Source organism: Leptonychotes weddellii, chromosome 12 (assembly GCF_054177405.1).
Source record: "Leptonychotes weddellii isolate Sample4059 chromosome 12, ASM5417740v2, whole genome shotgun sequence".
Lineage (NCBI taxonomy): Eukaryota > Metazoa > Chordata > Mammalia > Carnivora > Phocidae > Leptonychotes > Leptonychotes weddellii.
In genome coordinates, this window is record NC_138380.1 from 17447917 (window position 1) to 17470974 (window position 23058).

At 37.8% G+C, this 23058-nt stretch overlaps 1 protein-coding gene across 1 annotated transcript in view; it reads right to left on the reverse strand.

Annotated features, from left to right (window-relative positions):
* The window catches only part of EXOC4 (exocyst complex component 4), a 675757-nt gene extending 665695 nt beyond the window's left edge, over positions 1-10062 (reverse strand). The window contains exon 1 of the mRNA XM_081800909.1: positions 9914-10062. Within this exon, the coding sequence (XP_081657035.1) occupies positions 9914-9999 (86 nt within the window). The 5' untranslated portion in view covers positions 10000-10062. The remainder of the gene's footprint in view (positions 1-9913) is intronic.
* Between the last annotated feature and the right edge of the window lie 12996 nt (positions 10063-23058).

Sequence of the window (23058 nt, forward strand, 5' to 3'; positions counted from 1 at the left end):
CGGCTTGAAAGCAGTTAAAAATGTAAGTAGCGGCAGAGGAGAAGACCAGAGGGAGCAGGGCTCACCACTGCAAACTGAAAAATGCAAGCACAGACTGGAAACCTCCAAATGCAAGCAAAAACAAAAAAGCAAAACAAAACCACCACCAACAAAAATAATCTAAATGCTGTGCCGCCCAAAGAAAACCAATTACCAGCTCAACGAGAGCTCGGGCTAGTGAACAATACTATCACTGGCAAACAAACAAAAACGGTATTTTTAAAAATAAAGAAATACATAAACAGATGCAAAATAGTTCCAAAGCACTTCTAGGAGTTCTGAAGGAAAAGTTCCCAGAAAAATACTATATGAAGTGGAAGTGTTTAACTGTTTAATTAAATACTCCGCAAAATCAGAAAGGTCACTAGGGACGAGATACCTCATGCCGTACCTTTATACAGCACATCTGATTACCTTATTCTTCCTTCTGCGCATATGCAACTGATGAAATCTGACCAATGGAAATGAATCTTTAAAGATATTTTTCAAAATATGAAGCACTGACAGACTTCCGCTTCTGGTCTTGATGAAATAACTGGGACTGGATTTGTCCTAGCATCTGAACGTAAAAACAACCCCTCCCCCCCCAAAAAAAAGATTTTGAAACCTTAAACATTAAGGCAGTTAGAGTTTGCAGGGCAGCTGATGGAGAGGAAAGAGAACTACAGAGCACTCTGGAGACCTGGAGAAGGGCTCCCTTCAAGCTTCAGCACACTATCATCAGCGTGTGCCTGAGAGAAAACTACTCAAGGCCACGAAAAGAACCACCAGTAAGGATTAGGGGCATAATTACCTGAACTCACAGCCAGAGGGGAAAATCTCATGGTTCACACAGCATTGGGGTGGAGTACTCAAAAGGATTTTGCCATAGTAGGGAAACAAAACTGGCCCTACACCAAATGTGGCTCTGCCCCCATGAGCAAAATTTAAAATAAGACCTGAAAGGACCACAGTTTCCAAGTAACTTAACAAATCCTAGAACAAAATTCAGGAATATTTACAAGAAAACAAAGTATCCGCTATCAGTATCCAATAAGGTAAAATTCACAATATCTAGTATCCAAAACGTACGTAAGGCATGTAAAAAAGGGGGAACAGATATTAATCAACTGACACTAAATCCAAAAATGACACAAGACAAAATTAGTAAACAAGAACATGAAAATTATTATATCTGTATTTCATAGTCCAAGAAGCTATAGGAAAGACTGAAGGTGCAAGGAGAGCTAAAGATTTTTTCTTAAAGGACCCAAAGCAAACTAGAGCTCAAAACCACAATCTAATAAAAATTACATTACATAGGATTAACAACAGATTGGGAATTGCAGAAAAGATTAATGAATTTGAAGACATGGTAATAATAGACTGGGGGAAAAACATCAGCATTCAGTAAGATGTGGGACTTGAAGTGATTAAAGTACTTCGATAAATCTGACCAATAATATGTAAGATTTACACACTGAAATCTATTTTTAAAACTGCCAAGAAAAATTAAAGAATTAAATTAAGAGATACACCTGTTCAGGGATAAGAAGACTCAATAGGGCTAAGATGTCAATTCTCCCATATTAATCTGTACATTCAATGCAATCCCAACCAAAATCCCAGAAGGTTTTACCACAGAAACTGAAAAATTCAAAAACTGATATGGGAAAATAAATAAAATAAAATAAATAAAATAAAATTGATGTGGGAATGCAAAGGACCTAGAACAGCCAAAATAACTTTTGTTTTTTTAAGTAGGCTCCATGGAGCCCAATGTAGGGCCTGAACTCACAACCCTGAGATTAAGACCTGAGCCAAAATCAAGAGTCAGACACTCAACCAACTGAGCGACCCCAGCACCCCATTCAAAATAACTTTTAAAAAGTAGGGTACAGATGGAGAGCACACACTGTCTTCAAGACTTATAAAAACAATAATCAAGACTGTGTGGTAATGTCATCAAGGTAAACAGATGAGTGAAATAGACTAGAGAATCAAGAAACAGACGCACATCGGTCAACTGATTTTTGACAGATATGCAAAAGAAATTCAGCGAAGCAAGCATAATCTGTTTAATGAATGGTGTTGGAACAACAGGATACCCTTGCACAGAAAAATGAACTGGAAAAAAAAGGACAGGGATGCTGTAAGTGTTGGTCTCTATCCTGATGTGGGATCAAGCCATATACTTAATATATATGCACTTTACGTATGTATACCTCAAAAAGGGAAACAAATAAAGTCAGCACATAAGTTAGCATATACAGCCTGGCTAGGTCAGTCAGTAGAGCATGCAACTCTTGATCTTGGGGTTGTGAGTTCGAGCCCTACACTGGGGGGTAGAGATTACTTAAAAATAAGTTAGCACATAGAGTAAGCTCCTATATTTATTTAAAAAATATTTTTTTGTTTGAAATAAAAAAATTTCTATCTATCCATCCAACATTTCGTACATACACACACAGAAGAGAGACACAGCAACATCTGGAATTAGGTTCAGCTAATATCAATGACAGTAACTTACAAAGGATAAAATTTGGAATAATCACATCTTTAAGCATTTTCATTGTTTGAATTCTTTATAATGAATGTGTATTATTTTTATAACAGTACAGTTACTTTTTTTAAAACTGGAAGCAAAGTTATTAACAGTGTTTAATTCTGGGTGAGAATATGAGAGTTTATATTTTCTTCTCTGTAATTTTCTATATTTTTTAATTCCCTCACTTAAAAAATATTTATGTAACTCCAAAGAGTATATAGCAACATGAAAATATTTTGTTATGCTAAAAACATGTTGTTTGTTATAATTACAACTACTAAACTTCTGTATGTACCTAGACAAGATCCACACAAAAACCTTAAAAAGGAAAATAGGTAATATTTGGGAAATGAGTTTGTTGGACTTGTGTCTTTTTTATGACTTTTTTTTTTTAACAAGTTTTTGTGATACAAAAATGGGGAAGTTGCAATGACAAGTGTGCACAGGAAGAGAACAAAACACATGGAATGTTGTTGAAGAGCCCACATATGTCCAACAATGGAGAACAGAGGTCATCTTTTCCATAAATGGTGCTGGGACAACTGAACATCCACCTGCAAAGAAATGAATCTAGACACAGATCGTATAGCCTTCACAAAAATTAACTTGAACTGGATAACAGTCCTAAGTACAAGACAAAATATGAAACTCCCAGAAGTTACTGCTGAAGAAAATTTAGGTGATCTTGGATATGGCACAGACTTTTTAGATTACAACGCCAAAGATATGACCCATGACAGAAATCATTGATGAGTGGGACTTCATTAATATGACAAACTTCTGCTCTGGGAAAGACTCTGTCAAGAGAATAAGACAAGCCACAGACTGGGAGAAAAGATTTGCAACACGCATATATCTACATACATCCAGCTATAATACACAACTAAATGACAGGGAGACAAATACTCTCCTCTTACTCACAACTGACTTAATAAAGACAATCATCAAAAACATCCAGTTTCTGGCCAGGGCTTGGGAAAACAGGTGAGCGAATACACCACTTGCGGGAGCGAAAATGACCATCTTTCTGGAGGACATTTTGACTGTCAAAATACAAAATGTGAAGATACTCAGATGCAGCTATTCCCCTGTCACTGCCATGATTTTACACCACAGGTCTACTCCCCGATGTATATGAACACTCACTTTGTTTTAACAGAAGATTTAAAAAAAAAAAAAAACCTAAGTGTTTGTTATAAAAGGGGTGGGAGAAGGACCACCAATTAATTAGATTATGATGTATCCACATGACAGAATGCCACATAGCCACTAAAAAGATTGAGATAGATCAGTATGTGCTGCTAGAAAAGATCTCCAAAATAAAGAAAAACAAGCAAATGAACAAAGGGTCAAAAATATACATAGTATGTTCCCATTTGTTTAAAGAATATATAATTTTAATGAATCTTCCTTAAATGTATATAAATTCGTAAGTTATATTAAATATTAAAGAATATATATCTGGTTTAGAGATTATATATTCACACATACTTTAATACAGTTTTCTATTTCTCTCAAGGAACCAAAAGCACGTCAGGAAGGAGATGAACAGGGTGAAAAGTCTTCATTTTTTATTTTGTTCCTCTTGAAATACTTGAATTTTCTAAACATATAACTTTTAAAAATTATATGTGTGATTTTAATGGCAAAAAGGGTTATGTAGGCAAAGAGATCCAAGGCCTTTCAATTTGCTGGTTTATAAACTTTCTGTCTTCAACCTAATAAATGTTTTATACTTTGTTTATATTTTATGTTTTACATGCACACGTAAGCATACATATATTTATTTTTTTTTTTAAAGATTTTATTTATTTATTTGAGAGAGAGAATGAGAGAGAGAGCACGAGAGGGGGGAGGGTCAGAAGGAGAAGCAGACTCCCTGCCGAGCAGGGAGCCCGATGCGGGACTCGATCCTGGGACTCCAGGATCATGACCTGAGCTGAAGACAGTCGCTTAACCAACTGAGCCACCCAGGCGCCCCAAGCATACATATATTTAAATCTAGCTTCTGTGGCTGACTCTCAAATTATCATTAATTACCATCTTAATTCAGCTGCACGAGGTTTCTTGGTTACAACGTGAACATTCTGACAACTGGAATCAAACATTCAAGCCAAACTGGAAAGGATATTTCTGACAGAAAATTAACATCATATCCTAGGTGCTATCTGGTGAACATTACAATCAAGTTTCTAACCAGAGAAGCAGCAGATCCTGAAAAGGAAGAAATGAACACCTATGTGTGTTCTCTATGCCAAACTGTGTTAGCCCCTCCTATACATCTTAATTTTCCCCCCAAACCATAGATCATATTATTATCCCACTTTACAAAGGAGGGAGTAGACACAGTGGTCTGAAACAACTGAGTAACACAATCCAGTAAGCTTCTACTAACTATACCTCAACTCCCACCAAACACTGTGACCATACCTATCCACTGTAAGTAGTGGCTTGAAAAAAACCTGACCTATCACCCAACAACACACCTCTCTGCCTCAAAGCCTTCAGGAAATCCCAATGTTAAAAATTACACATGGGGTTAGAAACTAAAACATGGATTCCCAAGATACTAATTCTTCATGTTTAGCAGGAAGAAAGGGGGAATTATTTTGCCCCTTCTATCCACATAGGTTGCCAGATGTCCTAGGACTTCGAGAAGAAAAAAGTGTTTAGTCTCCAGACAGCCTGGCAGTCATTTTCAAACAGTACTGCATTCCCAGTGCCAAGATGCCTCAGGGTACAAAGAGAGAACTGGAAACCCGAAAAACCATAATGAGACAGGCTCAGATGAAGAGAAGAGGTGTTACTGGAAACAACACTAACCGCCTAACACAACTTCCGGGACTCTCCTCCAAACAGAGTGACCATGTTCCTTTCTGCCACAAACTGTGTCATGGACCTCAAAGCTGTTTGTTCAAAGCCCTGATCAAAGCCTGGAACGCTTCGACAAAGCCTGCTTTGAATTAAATATGGGGCTGACCAAAACACTCTCTGAGGAAGAAGGGAATTTAACAGGTGTCTACAATAAAGGATTTTCTAAGTTTTTGAAATTCCAACTTCTGTGAAGACATGAAAGTTGATGAAAACGTGAGCCTTCAACCGCCTTCAAACCTCCGTGACATCTGTAGCCAGAGTCTGTCTACAAAAGCTCTACTCTGAGGTTTCAATAAGGTCGCCTAAAGTCACAGCCAAAGTTTGTCTTCCCAATTAAATGGTCTATTAAAGGCCAACTTATAAAGAGAAGAGAGTCAATATTTAATTGGAAAGCAAATCACCTAACAGTAAGTAGTAGACACATTTCCCAATTAAAAATCTGACAAGAACTCACAAAAATAAAACAGCATCTCCAAAATGCCATCTTGCTTATTCCTCATTTAGAAAGGCTGCCTGCTCCGATTTCACACCAGACAAAAGGTTAGGGAGGGGAAAAATCAATAGAAAAGTAGGAAAATGCTGTGTGTGTGCACGCACATGTGTAAAACTGTCCAAATTTACATCAGCAGGTGATCGAAACTCTGTCCACCCAATTAGTTCCTTTTTAAAGGGCCAGTGGCAAGACTTCAAACCAAAAGCAGTTAGCAGTGGCCTCCGACAGACTTGGTCGCAAGCACTGTCCATCTCCTCATCAAAACCCCACTTCCCAGCGTGAGGACCTCTTCCGCAATACCCCAGGAGTCCACCCTTTGAAACATCTGATTGTCCGGAAATATTTTTATTCAATACTTTTTAAATGGTTAAGAATTTCATTTATGAGTCTCAAGGTACTTAAATACCCATCAACCAAATGTAACATTTTCACTACTATACTACAACATTTCTTGAAACTGTTTTGATTTTTAAATTCTTGAAAGTGATGGACAATCACACTAGCAAAATAGTCGTTATTTAACTATTTGGTACCACAGCTGGAAAGAGTGACGAGATATGGCTAGTCCCCATGGTTATACAGACTGTGTCCTTAGGTTGAACCCTTATCCACCTGTTGTTTTCTCACTCGGTGTTAAAAGATGACTAACAATAAATGCTGTTTCAAGTTACAGAAATAGCTTTAAATATATATGATGTGTTATGCTAGCACATAATAAGGTATAGAAATGACTTTTTAAAAAAGATTTATTTATTTATTTATTTGAGAGAGAGAGGGAGAGAGCACGCATGCATGCATGTGCACACCAGCGGGAGGAGAGAGAATCTCAAGCAGATTCCCCACTGAGCATAGACTCACAACGAGATCACAACCTGAGCCGAAACCAAGAGTCGGACCTTAACCAACTGAGCCACCCAGGCACCCCAAAATGACTTTTTTAACGTATCTGAGCAAAAGAACCAAAGGAGAATTTTTAATATTCACTATTCAAAAAAGAAAGCAACAGCTCAGTGATATAAGAAGATAAATAAAGCTAAACTAATCAAACTTTTCAAAAGATTATCACTGACAAGTCACTTAAATGACAGGTCCAAGGAAACAGAAAAGAGAACTGGCATGTATCAGCTATATCTTCAAGGAAGCTCAGAATTTATAAACATGAGCCTAAAATGGGTTCAGGAAAGCTTTGGTCTGTGAGAGAGAATCTGAAAAGAGGTTAAGGAGAAGAGGAGTTAATCCAAGTTTTACATGAGGAATTAAGAATCAGGAATACAATGTTGCAAGAAGGGGTAACACAAAGAATACAAACTGAACAGAGAGACAAAGAGGCAACTTCAGAGTGACAGAACAATTTACTAACAAGAAATACACATTCCCCATTCTTTTTTTCCCTCAGTTTTAGTGGGTGTAATGGACATATAACACCATAGTCCTTTAAGGTGTACAACATGGTTTAATATATTGTGTATATTGCAAAATGATTACAATAAGGTTAGTTAACAAGCATCCATCTCACCTAGTTACAATTTCTTTTTCTTGTAATGAGAACCTTTAAGATCTACTCTCTTAGCAACTACATTCCCCATTCTATTCTCTTAAGTACTCTCCCCTGCTTCTCCCCACCCAAACACCAAAGTAATACTACCATCCTCCTCTCATTAACTGCCACTGTTCATGAAATTTAAACCATTGCATATGTTCAAAAGCACATCAGAGAGGAAACAACAAGGGGAGAGAGCTGGCAACACTCTCACGCCAACCCAACAATTTTCCTGTGACTCAAACAAATATTGAAAAATAAACATTAACACTCGAGAAGCAACATCATCCAGTCTTAAATAAGGTCATATGGAACCATGAACTCTTATCCTTACTAAACATGCCCAGGATGCTAGAGCTGGACACTCCATTATACCATGCTAGTTAACAGATGTAATGAAAGTATTATTCAAGTGGTCTGAGGTGGTCAAGAATAAGGAAGAAAAATGGAAAACAATAATACACAACAAAATTCAGCATAAAAACTGTGTAGGCCTAAATCATGGTGATACGTGAAGGTAATATAGATGGGCATAAGAGATGGGTGAATGACCACAAAATCATATTCCACACCATCCAGTGGGAGAGTCCCCCTGAAGAACAAAGGAACAGTCAACCAAAGGCAATGTATTTCTGAATCAGCATCAGTTAAAAACAAAAAAACAAAAACAAACAAACAAAAACCCTTTAGTTTGGTTTTTATGCTTTTTTCAAATGTAGGGCATTTAGAATGAATGTAATAGCCATTTAGGAAAACTGATACACAGCAGAAAAGAAATGGGTAAAGCCTACAGAATCATAAGTGCACAGCTGAAATGGTACATTTATATACATGTGTTACCCTTCCCTAACCCCCACTCCACTTAACCACTCCTTCTGGATTCCCATATTTCACTCATCTCTGTTTTTAGACTTATGTCATAGTTTTTACTTCCATATTTTATCTCTCAAGTGAACTATACTCTCAGGGGTAACATCACATCTGATTCGTCTTTGCAAAACTCAGGGCATCCACTCATTTGTTCAACAAATACTTATTAAGTATGTATTAAGTCCCAGGCACCATACTACAAACTGGCACTAAATACATAGTTTAAGTGAATGTTGACTATAAGACAGAAAAAATAAACAAGTTCAAAAAAGAATCCAAATAAATTCATGTATTATAACTCCACAAAGGATTAAGATGGGACGCTACCAATATTCTAGTTGGAATTTTAGTATCATCTATGCTGCTTGTATTGTGACAAGAATGTGGGTCCACACTAGACCAGTGTTCCCTTTGCATGGCCTACCAAGTTTATTAAGCATTTCCACACAGAGAATTATCATCTTAGATCTTTAGAAAAAAAAAACAAAAACCCCACTTAGTAATAATGATTTCATGACTTTAAACTGGAGGCCCCTAAATAACACCCATGAGATGGGTCTTTATCAGTCCATGAGTGGTAGATTGCTTTAAAATTCCATCTATTCATACCTTCAAGCCCCTACTACCTACCAGCTACTGTTGAGGCTGGGTTTTAAACAAATCATCAAGATATTGCGGGAGCCCTCCTAGAACTCAACTGCAAGTTTAGCATGGGGGGGGGGGGTCAGGAGGACGGGGTTTTACTTTATGAAAAATACCTGAGTTGAAATTCAAATGTCAACAACGTAAAAACGTGTTATAATACATTTTATTCAGGTTGTTGTAATCACTTCCTGTATCATCCTTAATGATGTCTGAAAGGATTCCCTCACCTTTATTTCACATTTTTAAAAAAAGGAGCCCCTAAAAGGTCCACCACTCCCACTCCCACCATATATATTCTGGGAAAATAACATGCATAGAAGATAACTCGAAATTTGTTTTGTTTTGAAGGAATAGACCGGGATAGGAAGGCAGAACAAAAATCGAAAACGACTGTACGCCTTCCAACCCACAGCCCTTCTACAAGCTCACTACAGGCTCTTGTATTGGAGGCTGTGGCCATTCACAGGTGGTTGGAGGTGTGCGAAGTGTGAGAACACAATCTGCAACTCATGACAGTAGTCCCCGGACTTCAGGGCCTTACACCCAGAAATTCAGGAAACAAGGCGCCTTCCCCAAGTGAGCGCGGCGGAAGGCAATCCATAAATAAACGCTGTACGAATAAATGAACACACCTGGCTTTCTCTACCACGCCCCAAACAGCGTGCTTCTAGGGCCCAGGGACCTAATGGAAAGCTCAGGTCCCAAAGAAAAGATAGCGAGGCGGGGCTCCTCCCTCTAGCCCAACCCCAGAGGAAAAGGGAGAACTGCGGGGGCCCTTCGGAGGGGCTGGGGGGGGGGGGAGGCAAGGAGGAAGGGGGAGGGGTCGGCAGGGTAGAACCCAGCTAACCCTTCTCCCTTCCAAAGCGGAGGTCGAGCCGCTGCCCGCTGCCCCCTGTCCCCTGACCCTGCCTCCTGCCTCCCTCACCTGATCACAGAGATGAGCAGCCCCGAGGGGTCTTTGCTTTTGCTGACTGTGCTTCTGTATTTCCCACCAGCTGCTTCTGCCGCCATCTTGGTACCGGGCGGAGGGGGGAGAACCGCTGGGCAAGAAGGGCCAAAGCGAACGTAAACTCTGTAATTGACCTCTCTGGGAAGTAACCAATGGAAGAAGAGAAATTCAGAGACGTGAAACTGGACAGTCCAATCGCTGAAGTAAGGAGGCGGGACCGAAGCAGCAAGTTTCAAGGTCCCGCACGCCCTCTAAGCACTCTGGGAATTGTAGTTTTCTTCCCTGAAACTACACAGGAAACTAAACCAGTAGCAACTTGGTGAAGTCTCCTAATGACTGTCTGATTTGTATTTACTCTGATCTGATGTGGGTTTGTTTTTTTTCCAGTTTCCTTGTTTTTAGATTTTTATCATGTTTTTAATCAAATTTATCTTACAATGCCAAAAAGTGTATATAGAGGCGTGTATTTACATGGGGGGGTATGCCTATGAGCAAAATTTTACTTTAAACACAAATGGTTTAATAAACAAACAATTTAATACTGCGTCGGGGTTTCATAGGTAGCAAAGCAGCTCCCTCGTTGCAATCTCTTAAAAATCAGCCCTTGACACACACAAAAAAGAAAAATTTTAAATAAATAAATAAAAACAATTCAATAAAATGCGAAAATAAGACACAGAAATGCTTATTCTCTAAAACTAAATGTTTCTACATTCGTTTTATGTGTGAGTTCAGTTATCTTCCAGTGTGGCTGTATTTCCAGATAATCCTAAAAAAATACCTGCAAAAACATGCAAATTGGAAATTGACAAAAAGACCAAAAAGCTAAACCGACCAAATTGCAGATTTTTTTCTTTCCCAAGCTAAATAAAATATACATAGTAATAATTTTACTTGTGCTTTATTAATATTTTTACTGGTAGGTTTTTATATTTCTTGGATTTGACTCTACCGGCTTAGTCATTAATTCAGAACAGGAAATAAATAAGAAACAAAGATTAGTGTGTGTATGAAAAGCATAAATCAAGGAACAAGAAGAAAAATAAATATGAAACAGGAGGGTAGGATACTGCTTAGTAGCAGTAAAGATTTAGAGAACTTCAGAGATGAAGAGAATGCAAATTTAGAGGTTCTGGAGTTGTAGAGTAGCAAACACAGAACACATCAACTACTTTTACTGAAACAACATAGAAGTATTAAATAAATTGTAGAACATCCATATATGAGGATATAACATATAGCCACTGGAAATCATAATTTTAATGGCTTTTAATGAGAATGAGATTTTCATGGTATAAGTAGAAAAAGCAGGCTATAAAGTTAAACAACTTATATGCAGAGAGAAAAGAATTGGCCCTACAGGCTAAGAATGCAAGCAGTAGGAAAAAACCATGATCATTGCAGTTGATGCAGAAAAAAATCTTTTGACAAAATCCAGCACGCTTTTCACAATGAAACACTCAGAAAACTAGAAATGGAAGGGAACTTCTTCAAAATGATAAAGAATATTTATTAAAAACACACAGCTAACGTCATACTCAATGCTGAAAAACTGAAAGCTTTCCAGCTATGATCAGGTACAGGACAAGGACACCCACTTTTGCCACTTCTCTTCAACATAGTACTGGAAATTCTAGCCAGAGCAATTAGGCAAGAAAAAGAATAAAAGGCATCTAAATTGGAAAGGAAGAAGTGAAACTATCTCTGCTTATAGACAATATGATTTTACATATGGAAATCCTAAAGACTTTTTAAAAAAATGACTAGAGCCAGTAAGTTAACTCAGCAGGGTTGCAGGATGCAATATCAAGACAAATCAGTAGTCTTTTTGTACACTAGCAATGAACAATCCAAAAGAAACTTAACAAAACAATTCCATTTACAATAGCATCAAAAAGAATAAAATACTTAGGAATAAATTTAACCAAGGAGGTTTCTACATTGAAAGCTACAAAACATTGGTGAAATAAATTAAAGAACTAAATAAATGGAAAGACATCCTGCATCCATGAATTGGAAGACAATATAGTTAAGATATCAATGCTCCCTAAAGCTATCTACAAACTCATTGCAATTCCTATGAAAATTCCAGTGGCTTTTTTGCAAAATTGGAAAAACTGATCCTAAAATTCATATAGAATTGTAAGGAGCCCCAAATAGTCAAAGCAATCTTTAAAAATAACAAATTTGGAGAACTGAGTCTTCTTGATTTCAAATTTACTAAAAAGTTATAGTAATTAAAAGTGTGGCACTTACATAAACACACAGATAAATGGAATATTATGGAGAGTCCAGAAATGAATCCATATATCTATGATCAATGGATTTTCTACGAGGGTGCCAATATCATTCAATGGAAAAAGAAAAGTCTCTTCAACAATGATTCAGGGAAAACTGGATATATATGTGCAAAAGAATGAAGTTGGATCCTGTCTTAGTCCACTCAAGCTGCTATAACAAAATATCACAGACTGGGTAGCTTATAAACAACAGAAATTTGTTTCTTCCAGTTCTGGAGGCTTGGAGTCCAAGACCGAGGTGCCAGCATAGTCATGTTCCAAGGAAGGCCATCCTCCTGGTTCATGGCCAGCACCTCATACTGTGCCCTCAGTGGTGGAAGAGACTAGGGACTTCTGTGAAGTCTCTTTTATAAGAACACTAATCCCTAATCGCCTCTAAAAGACCCTATCTCCTAATACTATTGCCTTTGGGGTTAGGATTGAACATATGAATTTGCAGGTCAGGGAGAATACATTCAGATCTCATAGCATTTTACAAAATGTAACTCAAAATGAATCAAAGACCTAGACATAAGAGATAAAATTCTTAGAAGAAAAAATAGAGTAAATCCTTATGACCTTAGATTTGGCAATGGATTCTTACATTACCACACTAAAATCATGAACAACAAAGGGAAAAATAGATGACTTGGATTTCACCAAAATTAGAAACTTTTGTGTATCAAAGGACACAATCAAGAAAGTAAAAAAGAGGGGCGCCTGGGTGGCTCAGTCATTAAGCGTCTGCCTTCGGCTCAGGTCATGATCCCAGGGTCCTGGGATCGAGCCCCTCATCGAGACCCAAATCGGGCTCCCTGCTCGGCAGGACAGCCTGTTTCTCCCTCTCCCACTCCCCTGCTTGTGTTCCCTCTCGCCCTGTCTCTGTCAAATAAATAAATAAAATCTTAAAAAATAAAAAAATAAAACACCAACCATTCAAAAGAAAAAAAAGAAAGTAAAAAAGACACCCCACAGGGTGTAAGAAAATATATGCAAATCATACATCTGATTTGGGTCTCATATCCAACATATGGAAAGAATTCTTACAACTCAACCACAAAAGACAGAAACTCCAATTAAAAACTGGGCAATGGACTTGAATAGACATTTCTCCAAGTGAAATATACAAATGGCCAACAAACACATGAAAAGCTGCTCAACAACATTAGTCACCAGGGAAATGCAAATCAAAACCACAGTGAGATGCTGCTCCACATCTACTAGTATGGCTATAATTTTAAATAACAGAAAATAAATGTTAGAGAGAATGTGGAGAAACTGGAACCCTTGTACGTTGCTGGTGGGAATGTAAAATGGTACGGCCAATGTGGAAAACAATTTGGTGGGCCCTCAAAAAGTTAAAATTACCACATGACCCAGAAATTTGACCCATAGGTATATATCCAAGAGAATTGAAAAATTGTGCTCAAAAAAACTTGTACACGTTCATAGCAGCACTGTTCACAATAGCCAGAAGGTGGAAACAGCCCAAATGTCTATCAGTGGATGGATGTGGTATAATATGTGGTATAAACAAAATGTGACATATCCATACAATGGAATATTCTTCAGCCAAAAAGAGGGAATGGAATACTGATACATGCTACAACACTGATGAACGGTGAAAACATTGTAATAAGTGAAAGAAGCTAGACACCAAAGGCTACACAATATATGATTCTATTTTTATGAAATACCCAAAATAGGCAAATTCGCACAGACAGAAAGTAGATGTCGGGGCCAAGGGCAGGACACCCCAAGTGGGCCACTTTAGCATAAAGATTATTTTGAGTTAAAAAGCAAGCAAAACCCTGCAGATTCAGGAAAATCTCTTAACCTCCCCCTCAACTGCTTTAAAAGAATTTAGATAGTGGACCTGCTCCAGGTCCATAGATAACTATATTGCAGTATGAACTAGGAATGGTAGATAGGGAGGGACCTAGCAAGGTCTGTTTGAAAAAGTCTTCTACGTCCCATTGTTTCTGTGTGCCCCAGTAAACATTTGTTTATCAAACATATACTCTTGTTTATCTTCCTATAAATTGCATTCCTTCCCTTTGAAGTCCCAGACCCGATCCCCTTCTCCTTAGTTCAGGATAACATATATACCTCATTCTGCCAGACTGCCTTTAGAATCTCATGTCTGTGTGCATTCCCTGTGCATATGAAACTAAATTCTATTTTCCCCTGTTAATCTGTGTCATGTCAATTTGATTCTTAGTCCAGCTGGAAGGACCTTGAAGAACAGAAGAAACGATTCCCTAGGGTTGTGGGGAGGTGGGAATGGAGAATGACTGCTTTATAGACACAGGATTTCCTTTTGTGAAGACGGAAATGTTCTGGAACTTGATAGTGATGATGGTTCCATAATTTTATGAATGTATTAAAAGCCACTGAATGATATACTTTAAAATGGTTAAAATAGTAAATATTATGTTATGTGTATTTGACCACAATAAAAAAAATAAAAAATGCAAGTTGTGCAATAGAACCACCTAGATTCAATCCCAGCTCTTCACTTACTGGCTAGGTTACCTCAGGGAAGTTACTGAACCTTTCTGTGCCTCAGTTTCCTTACCTGTAAAGCAGGCGATAATAAGGAAGTCCCTTAGAGAAAGTAATTTGGAGACTGTATGAGATATGCATGATCAGCACTTGGCAAATATCAGCTATTATTACTAAAGTAAGGTACTAGTTTTGTTTAAAAACACACCTCTGTGGGTATTATGAAGTTGTTTTGAGGAGCAAGAATACAGGTATTTTTTTCCATTTTTTAACACCTTTCTGTGTTTTCCAAATTTTCTATGTATGAGTTGCCTTTCTAAACAGAAATAAACAAAAGAACTTTTTTTAAAAGCAAGACTTGGATAAACACCAAAATGGTGGCTACTTTTATCACAAACTGGAAAAGCAATTATGTGATAATTAAATCAACACATCCCAATTAAACCTTAATTCAAGAAACTGCTTTTGCTTCTCTATTCCACCTCCTTTATATCCCACTTCCAGAAACCTTACCCATTGCACCTTTCATCTTCAGGTGACAGGCAAACCCTTTCACACTGCCTCTATTCTAGGTGACCTTTTTTTTTTTTTTTTTAAGATTTTATTTATTTATTTGACAGAGAGAGAGATAGCGAGAGCAGGAACACAAGCAGGGGGAATGGGAGAGGGAGAAGCAGGCTTCCTGCTGAGCAGGGAGCCCGATGTGGGACTCGATCCCAGGACCCTAGGATAATGACCTGAGCTGAAGGCAGACGCTTAACGACTGAGCCACCCAGGCACCCATCTAGGTGACCTTCTAACCTAACCCCAAACTTGTGCTAAACTGTGAACAATGAAAAAAAAAAAATCAAGGGAGGGCTTAGTGGGTCTGCCCATTTGTAACCTTCAGCCTTCAACCACAGCCTCCCAAACTCACCAGGCTACTTGGAACCAGATAAAATGTATGACGATCTAAGGGACTGATTATAGACGTTGCTGCGTGGAGGGATAACCTGCTATTCAGGGAAGTAAAAGCAAAGGAAATGACCATAAATCACAGCATCTACTCAGTTCCCGAAGAATAAAAGCATAAGGGCTGCAGACATTTCAATGGGAAATAAGCAAGGATGGCTATAGCAGTCTTCATGGAACAGGTGGGTTATAACTAAGCCGGACCAAAAAATAAAATAAAATAAGAGTATTAAATACCAGAAGAGGAAGAAGAGGACTTTCTAGACAGGTGGAGGTGCAAAATGCAAACATGCATCCTATGTTAAAAGAATAATTTGAATAGAATAAAGGATTCATGGAGAAGAAATGGTGCCATAGGGGAAGAGATCCATGGAGATCCATTCAGAAAGGACCTTGAACCCCATGGCCAGGCATTGGATATGTTTATGCAGCGAGGGTGAGAAGCAGTGTATGCTCAGGTCTTGTTTTATGTTGTCTATATTGTAAACCAGGGCGGATTGTTTCTTATTATCACATTTGTAAATATACCCAGAGGCTCTTAAAGCCATGGGAACATCCAATTAAATTAAAACGCTTTGACCTCTTTGGATGAGAGGTTCTATATAAATCCAAGGTATTGATATTCTTATTATTGCAGATAAATGAAATGTGTGAATAAGGCTACCTCAGCAGCACATTCATTAAAAAATGCCAGGCCTGGGTGTCTGCAGGATGTCCAGCACAGACCCAGCGGATTTTAAAAAGAGTGTCTCATAATGTCAGCCATGTGGGCAGAACTCTGGAAAGACAGCCATTTCATGTCCTCTTCAACATTGCCTGCTTACAAGAGTCACCTCACCTAAGGTATAAAAAATGTGCTTTAGGCATAGCTGAAGAAATCAAGGCACAGCCTATAGATTAAAACTGGGGGGAAAAAGTTAACGATGCTTTCATCATGGAAAAAAACAATGGTTTTATTCAGGATTTCAGCTTATCAGCTTTTTCAATTTCTTCATTTTACATAAATCTTACAAAAATATAAGCTTAATTTGAGATATACACACATTGTATTCTGTTTGGAGGGAAATGTTATAAGTAGATCACAGGAAGCTGTACAATGTCTCACCTATTGATTTTGTTTGCCACATTCTTGGTACCTGGTGTAGTCTATGTCATCTAATGGCAGAAGTGGGGTTTAATCTTCATGTTGCATTTGAGTTGGAGGTTGGCCAAGAATAGTCTTTTCAATAATAAAGGACAACAGGGGCGCCTGGGTGGCTCAGTCGTTAAGCGTCTGTCTTCGGCTCAGGTCATGATCCCAGGGTCCTGGGATCAAGCCCTGCATCGGGCTCGTGCTCCGCGGGAAGCCGGCTTCCTCCTCTCCCACTCCCCCTGCTTGTGTTCCCTCTCCCGCTGTCTCTCTCTCTTGTCAAATAAATAAAATCTTTAAAAATAATAATAATAATAATAAAGGACAACATTCTTGAAAGGAGAGTGTCCTGTGTTTCTGCGGGACACCAGCCTGACTGCTGGTAGCCAAGGCAGCAACTGTCCCCCAGCTTCCCTCCCAGATTCCAACATCCAACAAATGCCAAGTGCATAAAATGTCCCAGAGACCATCCATAGCCAAGTACCTTCTGACACTCTCCACCCAGATTTTCAACCAGGCCTCCAACTGAACCCACTTTTCCTACCCACTTCTATCCCTACTATCTACTTCCCATGTGTTTCCTGTTTCAATAAATGGCTCAAAAATCTGCTGAGTGAAAAGACATCCCATGCAGTGGGACCAAATATTTGCAAATCATATATCTGTTAAGAGTCTAGTATCCAGAAAATAAAGAACTCTTATAATTCAGCAACAAAAAGACAAATAATTCAATTTTTTAAATGAGCAAAGGATCTGAATAGACATTTCTCCAAAGGCGATATACAAATGGCCAACAAGCACATGAAAAGATGCTAAACATCATTGGTCCTTAAGGAGATGTAAACCCAAATCACAATGAAATACTACTTCACACACGCTAGAATGGCTATAATTTTTTGAAAAGGAAAATAACAACTATTAACAAGTATGTGGAGAAATGGAAACCTAGTGCATCAACTGTGAGAACATAAAATAGTGCAGCTACAGTGGAAAACAGCTTGCTAGTTCCCCAAACGGTTCAACCTAAAATTACCATATGACTCCGAAATTCTCCATGTAGATATATACACGAAAGAATTGAAAACAAGTGTTCAAATAAAAATTTGTACACAAATGTTTATAGCAGTACTATTCACAATGTCCAAAGGTGGAAAGAATCCTAATGTCCATCAATGGGTAGATGGATAAACAAAATGTGGTATATCCATACAGCAGATTATTACTCAGTCATAAAAAGGAATGAAGTATTGATCAATTCTACAAAATGGATGAATCTCAAACACATTATGCTAAGTGAAAGAAGCCGTACACAAAAGGTCCCATATTGTGTGATTCCTTTTCTATGAAATATCCAGAAAAGATAAATCCAAAGAGAGAGAAAGTAGATTAGTGGTTGTCAGGTGAACATAGAGAATGACTGCTTTATGTGTACAAGGTTTCCTTTGGAGGTGATGGAAATGTTCTGGACCTGGATAGTATTGCATACCATTGTAAATATAGTAAATACCACTGAATTTTACACTATTACATATAGATAATAGTTATATATATATTACAATATATAATATATGGTTATATATAAATTTATAATTTATATTTTATAATTTTATAAAAATATAAAGTTATAGTACATACATATAATGAAAGAGAAAAAGGAAGAGAGAGACCAAGCAAGTTCTATCAATTGGACCTGCATGATGCTTCTTAATTCCATTTCCTTCTTGGCATCCTCTTCCCATTGACTTAATCAGGTCTTCATCATCTCACCTCTAAAACTCCCATTAGCTTCCTACCTGTGACTCCTTTCTCTTACATAGCCCTCGTTCGGATCTACCCAACACACTAGTCAAAATCTGCCAAATCAAATGTGTTGTACATGGTGTTTGTGGCCTTTGCTGACTTGAGGCTGTTCTGTGAGGTTTGCTTATCAACTAATGATTTAGGGATCCAATTGTGTAGCAGTTAGTGCATTCTAGATGTTAAAAGTTTTTTCTTATGCATTAAATCTAATCTACCACTGTACGAATGGAAAGTAAGACTTTACGTACTTTTTATGTGTTGTAATATTTCTTAACCTGACTCTCTCCTATACCCCACCCTCAATACGAGGAATCTGATCCTTTACCCCTGCTTTAGGAACATCCAAGGACTCTCATTGCCCATAACGTTATTTTTCAAACTGTTTACTAGAGAACCAGTTCCAAATGATCTTTCCAGCTTCCTTATTGATTACTCCCCATTAAATCTTGCTCTCTAGCCATGTCTCAAATACACCAGGTATTCTTATATTTTCCTTTGTTCTACATGCTTTTGCTCAGCCTACAATGTCTTTGAGCCCCAGATCCCGTATCTTAAATATGGGCTTAAAACGTGGCTACCTATCTTCAGGTTTGTTGAGAAACTCAAGAGATAATAAGGTATGTATGTAGGACACTCAACATATGGTTATTTTTAAGAAAGAATGTCTTTCCATTTACCTGGTTAAAATTCTGCTTGCCCTTTAAGGCCAAAGGTCAGTAGCTCACCTAAGCACTCAATGCACCACACATGCACACACCACAACTCCCTTAATTCTCCTTTAGCAACAGTTATGGCAAGATGATACGGTTGTTATAGGGGCTGTGTCGGTTTCCTTTAGGCTTGTTCATTTGTAAACTTGAGTGCAAAAACATGCAAACTTGAGTGCAAATACACCGAAAATGAATTGTATTCATTTTCATACCCTCAGCACCTTCCACAGTGCAGGGTCTCAGTATTTGTTGAATTGAAATATCCTCTACACTCCTTCAATATATAATGGGCTAAGACCAAATCTTCCAAAAATACTTTAAGGAAAATTAACCAGAGCACCTGGTAAATGTCACCACAGTCATCAAACTAGTAAGTGATCTAAACATAGTAATTCCTTCAGCAACTTAAAAAAGACTTTACCACTTTAGTTGAATTAATTCAAATTTAAGTTGCCTTTTGGGAACCATAATAAAAATAGAAATCATTTTTGATAGATTTATAGATTATAATCTCATTTTACTATATAAAATCATGAGGAATGTTAAAATAGAATCAGCAACATCATTTCCTATCTGTAATTTTTCATACTATCTGGACTAAAATCCTGTAATGTGTTGTCTACATGTTTCATGTATATAAGTAAAACTGTAGGCAATACAAAGATCGATGTGTTTGATCTGTAAAAATGCTTATAGATGTTTATTGTGGAATTAAATATTCAAAATGCAAAAGCTTGTGAATTTTTATTTAAATAATCATTTGATAATATTTCTGTCTTTAATTGACTCGCGCCAATGGTTTAAAAAGCAAAAGATACTTGTGTCAGACAATGAAACAATGGAGTTGTCTATTCCAAGATTTCAAGGATTAATGTCTCCAGAAGTTCAATCACCCTGAAATCACACTTCCCATTGCAATGGGATCAACAGCAAGACCATCATTTATCTTCAACTGTTCTAAGAGGATTTTTAACCATCTACCAAGAAAAATTTGTTATGACAATGCCCTCTGATATCTGGAGATTGGCAGGTGTCCCAGGGGAACCTGATTCACAAATGGGATCAATTATTCTGCGTGGATTGAACAGCTATTGAACAGAGATTATCAAGTTGAATTGGTTCAGCTAGTAGATGAAAACCAGCTACCCACATGGTGTAACTTGATTAGCTCTTCCAAAAGTAACTTTCCTCTGTTCGTCCTATTTCCTAAAAACCCTTACGAAAAAAAGCCATTGTGTGTGTGGAAGAAGTGAGAACATATTAAGATTTATTTACATCATATAGATATATATTTTTCCCCAACAGATAGAGGACTACATGTGTACAAAGAGAAAAGTAAAAGCTATTCATAGCAGCATGATTCATGATATCCCCAAACTGAGCATTACAAGAAAATGCCCAACAGCGGAATGTAGAAACAGTGTCATAGTCATGCAACAGAGTACCCTAGAGCAGTGAAAAAGAAGCCAATTTCAGCTACACACAACATGAATGAATCTCAAAAATGTAATATGGAATAAGCAAAGACAGACACAAAATCATGCCTACTGTATAGTCTCACCTATGCAAAGTTCAAAAACAAGCAAAATAAACTATACTGTTATAAGTCAAAATTGTGGTTACCTTCTAGGTAAGAGGCACAGGGTAGCAACTGGAGGGGGAGGGACCAGAAGTGTTCTCTTCCTTGATAAGGTGGTGGTTACATAAATATTCAACTTTGTTTTATACCCCATTTCTATTTTATTTTTTACATTCTATTTTACTAACTTTTCTGAAGGTGACAGCAATGTATTGTCAAATATACTGTTTGCTTTTTGGAATGTGACTATATATACTGAATTTATATATACTCTAAATATATTATACTTATATATGCATTATATATCCTTTTAAGAATACAAGAAGCTGATGAAATAATCATCTGGGTTGGGGTATGTGGGCGGCACAGTCAGTTAAGCATCCAGCTCTTGGTTCCGGCTCAGGTCATGATCTCAGGGTCGTGAGATAGAGCCCCACATCCAGCTCTGCACTCAGCATGGAGTCTGCTTGGGTTTCTCTCTCCCTCTCCCTCTGGTGCTCCTCCCCCCTCCCACTCTCTCTCTCAAAATAAATAAATAAATCTTAAAAATATATATATAATCATCTGGGTTACCTCTTGGGAAGGAACTGGGCACCTGGAGGATAGGGATGTATTTTAAAATTTTTAACCCATATGAATGTACTATCTGTTCAAACAATAATAATTTAAATACATTATTCCAAGCTTTATCCAACATCCATAGTTCTGGCAGAATTTAGTTTCGAGATTCTGGCTTTTACTTCCTGTGGTTTGCGTGCGTCAGCCATATCTTACGTTGCACCGTGCTCATACTGGTGTCTTGGAAGGTGATGACAGTCCCTTGACGATTACCATCTATTTGAAAAATTCGATGGTATTTCGCTCTTCCCATTTCCAGTCGTTTTCCAGAATATTGTGTCCATGTTCCATTTTAGCCTCCAAAACTCCCCTAAGATTTCACTGACAATTATAATACAGATTTTTCAGGGTTCGGACACAGTTCGGTCACTCTTACACATTCTTAAACTTTTAGAAGTTTAATTAAATGATTGCTCAAAACCTCACCAAATTCTTCAGTTATGTAAATAATTGCTCAGAAGCACCATTTTTATAAACATTTGTGTGCACTAAGTAAACGCAAAATAGATGACATTTGTTTAACTTTACCGGTTTGTGAGATTTTCACACTTAATTTCAAAAATATTAAGTAAATAAATGCTCAGCTAGGCACACAATTCTTAAGAAACAGTCATTACCACCTGCTACCTGTTCAGTGCCAACATTTGTAAATTAATAAATATGGCTTTCACCTGAGCACTGAATGCTGGGTTCTTTGGCTGGAATGATTATGGAGAAAACGTGTTCTTCTTTGGGGAAACATAAATAAGATTTTTATATATAATACATGTGTGTGAGTGTCACGAAAAGCAAAATGCAGAGAATTATGGGAAAGGGTAACCAGGGGACTTACCACCTTAAATAGTAAGAACTGCTAAACCCTGAACCTATTGAGTGGACTTGACAAAATAGCAAAAGTTCTGAAATAATTTTTAACAATAATCTCAGTTAACAGATGGGAAAACTGAAATAGACACAGAGTGATCTGGAATGTGTCTATTCAAGGTTTTCCTTCTTCTGATCCAGGAGTGATATTTAAAAATTTTTTTTTTTTTTAAAGATTTTATTTATTTGACAGAGAGAGACACAGCGAGAGAGGGAACACAAGCAGGGGGAGTGGGAGAGGGAGAAGCAGGCTTCCCGCTGAGCAGGGAGCCTGATGCGGGGCTCGATCCCAGGACCCTGGGACCATGACCTGAGCTGAAGGCAGACACTTAACGACTGAGCCACCCAGGCGCCCCCAGGAGTGATATTTTAAAAGTTAAGAATGATATGACACAGGGACTGACCAAGTAGAACACATGTCTCAACCTTGGTCCTGGGGGTCATCGGCATGCCAGGAATTAAGATGTTAGGTGCTGTCGTGTGAGAGGCATGAGGAAGGGAGTACATCATGGGGGCTTCAAGCAATAGCTATTTACTAACAATAAATAGCATTTCGGTATTAATGTCATTGTGTATGCTGGTGCATATCAGCAGAATACCAGCCCTGTTCTAATCCCAGTAACAATCCTGATCATCCCAATAACAAGTGCTATATATATATACATTATATATATATATATATATAT